This window comes from Atta colombica, unplaced genomic scaffold, assembly GCF_001594045.1.
Source record: "Atta colombica isolate Treedump-2 unplaced genomic scaffold, Acol1.0 scaffold118, whole genome shotgun sequence".
Classification (NCBI taxonomy): Eukaryota; Metazoa; Arthropoda; class Insecta; order Hymenoptera; family Formicidae; genus Atta; species Atta colombica.
Genome location: NW_017259204.1, coordinates 86,697 through 90,229, shown reverse-complemented (window position 1 = coordinate 90,229; position 3,533 = coordinate 86,697). Strand labels below are relative to the sequence as shown.

Genomic DNA, 3,533 nt, shown 5'->3' with positions numbered 1-3,533 from the left:
AGTTTTCGAAAAAAATCGATATTTTAAAGGCTATTTAAAAAAAAAATGAAAATATATAATTTTTTTTATTTAATATGATTCTTCTAATTATATAAATTAAGTAGTTTATTAGTTTTAATAGTTTAATTTGCACTGCTGAAACATATTGAAATATATCTAGAATGTCTCAACTATTAATATTTTTTGACAATACTTTTATGCAAAGGACAATGAGCTGAATTAATCGATAAAGAAAACACACAGTTGTTTATTATTCAATATTCAAAGAAAGTCAGCCGAATACATTGGATAATGCTAATGTCAATAGAATTTTACTTTAAAGCCTCAATTCGGAAGTACTTAAAAACAATTTCATTATTGTATTTTTAAAAGTTCTCTTTAAGAATATTTAATCAAGTATAAGAACATGTAATAAAAAATTTTTATAATTTTAATGTAATCTAAACAATATTTTAAAGTCATACTAACATTACTTACTATATAACACACGACTTAGAATTCTATAGCTTTCGTATGAAATATTTTTTTCGAAAATATTTCACTTTCAAGATAATCAACTGTATCACTTAAAATGAAACCCTATATATTTGCAAATTATATAAAAAAATAATATATCCATTTCTCAAGTAATTATTAGATAATTTTCTTAACTTGATCTAGTTTTACATCTTTCATGTATAGAAGCATTATGATAAGAACAGTAGGAAATAAATGCTTGAAATTTGAATAAAGCTTTTTTTTTTCCAAAAAGCTTTTGTTAATTCAATAGAAATATTTGTGTACCACTTAAAACAAATTATTGACATATCACAAAAAATCATTCTATAACGCTGTTTCTAACGCCAGGCTTTCACTCATCATTTTTAAAAGTTTGTGAGTTGTTGCCATGTTTTTATCTATTGTTAATGCCAATCATTGCGATTATTCATTATTTCGTAAACCCTTCATTTCATAAGGGCGAAACATTGACATTAGCAATGGATAAAAACATGGCAGTAATAATCTGCAAATCTTTTGAAAATCACTGATTTTTAATTTCATTTAAAAAAATTCTATAAAATTACTTTATAAAAATTATTCTGCGGTTTTTTTAATAGTACATTTGAATTTTCAGTGTGCTCCACCTTTAATTGTAGCATCTAGCATTGATGAGAAAACCTTGAAACGTGAAGGAGTATGTGCTGCGTCATTACCTACTACGATGGGTATCGTAGCAGGCTTTTTGGTGCAGAATACTTTAAAGCTTTTGCTAAAATTTGGCAAAATATCTCATTATTTAGGTTACAATGCTATGGAAGACTTCTTTCCTATTATGACTTTGCGGCCAAATCCAAATTGTGATGATGAATATTGTAAACAAAAGCAAAAAGAATATTTGGCAAAGCCAAAAATCCAACAGAATAAAATTGCTATTATTGAGAAACCTGTACATGAAGATAATGAATGGGGTATATAAAATATACGCACGCACGTACACACACACATGTATACATATACAGGGTGTTTCTATAATTTTTTGCCAACCGCTTTTGTATAGATAGAGCGGATTAAACTGAGTCGAAAAGTCCTCTATCATTTTCGCAATGAAATGAGATATTAATTATTAAAAATCGAATATTGATTTTTTTCAATAATTTTTTACTCAAATACTATCAACTTTGCAGAAAAACAATGAGAGACAAAAATTATTTATTTTCTTTTCACAAAGTTCTGAGAATTTTTTCAGAATTTTCTCAGAATTTTTTAATACTGTATTTTCTCATGTTGATAAAAATAAGAAAATGCAGTACTAAAAAGTTGATGAAAAACTCTGAAAAAATTCTTAGAGTTCTATGAGAAGAAAATGAATGATTTTTGTCTTTTACAGTTTTTCTGTAAAGTTGATAGTATTTGAGTAAAAAATTATTGTAGACCAATATTTGACAATTTTTTAATTAATATCTTATTAATTATTGAAAAAATTGGTACAGGATTTTTCGACTCAGTCCGCTCTATCTACATAAAAGCTTGGCAAAAAACTTTTAAGACACCCTGTGTATACAAGGTAGGGCATTTTAATCGCCCCAGTCAGATATCTTAGACTCATATTCAGAATGCACTTACAATGATGTCAGCACGCTAATATGCTACAATTTACATTACGCATATTATAGAATTTTAGAGATAAAAGCGCGTACGGTATATGAGTCTTATAAATTAAGAGAGATAGAAAAAAGTTTTATATAAAAGTTGTAGGTTTTCTTGGGGGAAAAGAAAGTTTTTAAATAGAAATCACTATTTCTTATTGTATATTCTTGTCGAGATATTTTCAAAACATTATAATAAGTAAAAAATATTTTTTTCATTAAGCACTTTTTAAGTTATAAAACTTGACAGTTACTGTACTGCTGACATTAGTATTATTCATATACCCTGTGGAGGTAATCTGTGTGGTGTGTGAACATGTATATACATGCGTATGTGTGGGGAAGAGAAGGGGAATCAAAAGTTATACATATCCTGTTCTTGTTTCATTATTATACTGATTATATTGATGATCAACCAGCTCCAGATTGATTAACATATTAGGTGGGAAAAAGTTCGTGGCGTTTTTCCCGTTAGATGACATTAAAAAACGCCATGAACTTTTTCCCATATCTAATACATTTTCTATGCTTACCCAGAATGAACGACATTGATATAATAGGATATTTTAGGATGCTTGATTTATGTGAATCCTTATCAATAAAGCATCTCAAACAATCGAAAAGTGTAACTTTTCCTCTCCCACACATGCACATATGCTCATATGCACACACAACAGATTAAATCTAACTGAGCAACCTCCATGTAGTACATCTTGGGTAATGCTAATGTCAGCAGTACAGTAATTGTCAAGTTTTATAACTCGAAAAGTGCTTAACCCCTTCGCTTACAAGGAAATCGGATCAAACATGAATAATCATAGAGAGCCGTGAAAATCAATCGGGCCAAACGTAAACAATGATTATGACACGCACCATTGAAACTTAAATCATAGAACAAGAGATTAATGAAAAAATATTTTGTTTTTAGTGTTTTGAAAATGTCTCGATTACAAGAATATACAATAAAAAATAAGTTTCTTAAAAAATTCATGTTGATCTTGATCTATTCTTAGTAATGCTCCATGTATAAAATCTATTATTTCTACCTTCTTTCCCCCAAGAAAATCTACAACTTTTATATAAAACTTTCTTATATCTCTCTTAGTCTTTGAGATATCTATGGGACGATTAAAATACCCCAATCTGTGTGCGTGTATCTGTGTGTAAATATGGATAGTTGCAATCTCTACTTGAAATATTTTTAAAACAATTTTTTTATTTGACCCATTAATATGTAACGATGTAACTGTAGTTACAAATCGATGGTCGATGCGAGTCTAGAGTATGGTTGTGAGTATGGTGACTTCTTCCACAACTAATTACATTTTAAAATACAAATAATGTATACAAATAATGTATACAAATAATATATACATTATAATAATAATATATACAAGTAATTGTGTG

The 3,533-nt window shown here is 28.0% G+C and overlaps 1 protein-coding gene across 1 annotated transcript in view; it reads left to right on the top strand.

Annotated features, from left to right (window-relative positions):
* The window catches only part of LOC108694195 (ubiquitin-like modifier-activating enzyme 5), a 6,189-nt gene extending 4,713 nt beyond the window's left edge, over positions 1-1,476 (top strand). The window contains exon 5 of the mRNA XM_018203546.1: positions 1,115-1,476. Within this exon, the coding sequence (XP_018059035.1) occupies positions 1,115-1,456 (342 nt within the window). The 3' untranslated portion in view covers positions 1,457-1,476. The remainder of the gene's footprint in view (positions 1-1,114) is intronic.
* The last annotated feature ends 2,057 nt before the right edge of the window (positions 1,477-3,533 follow it).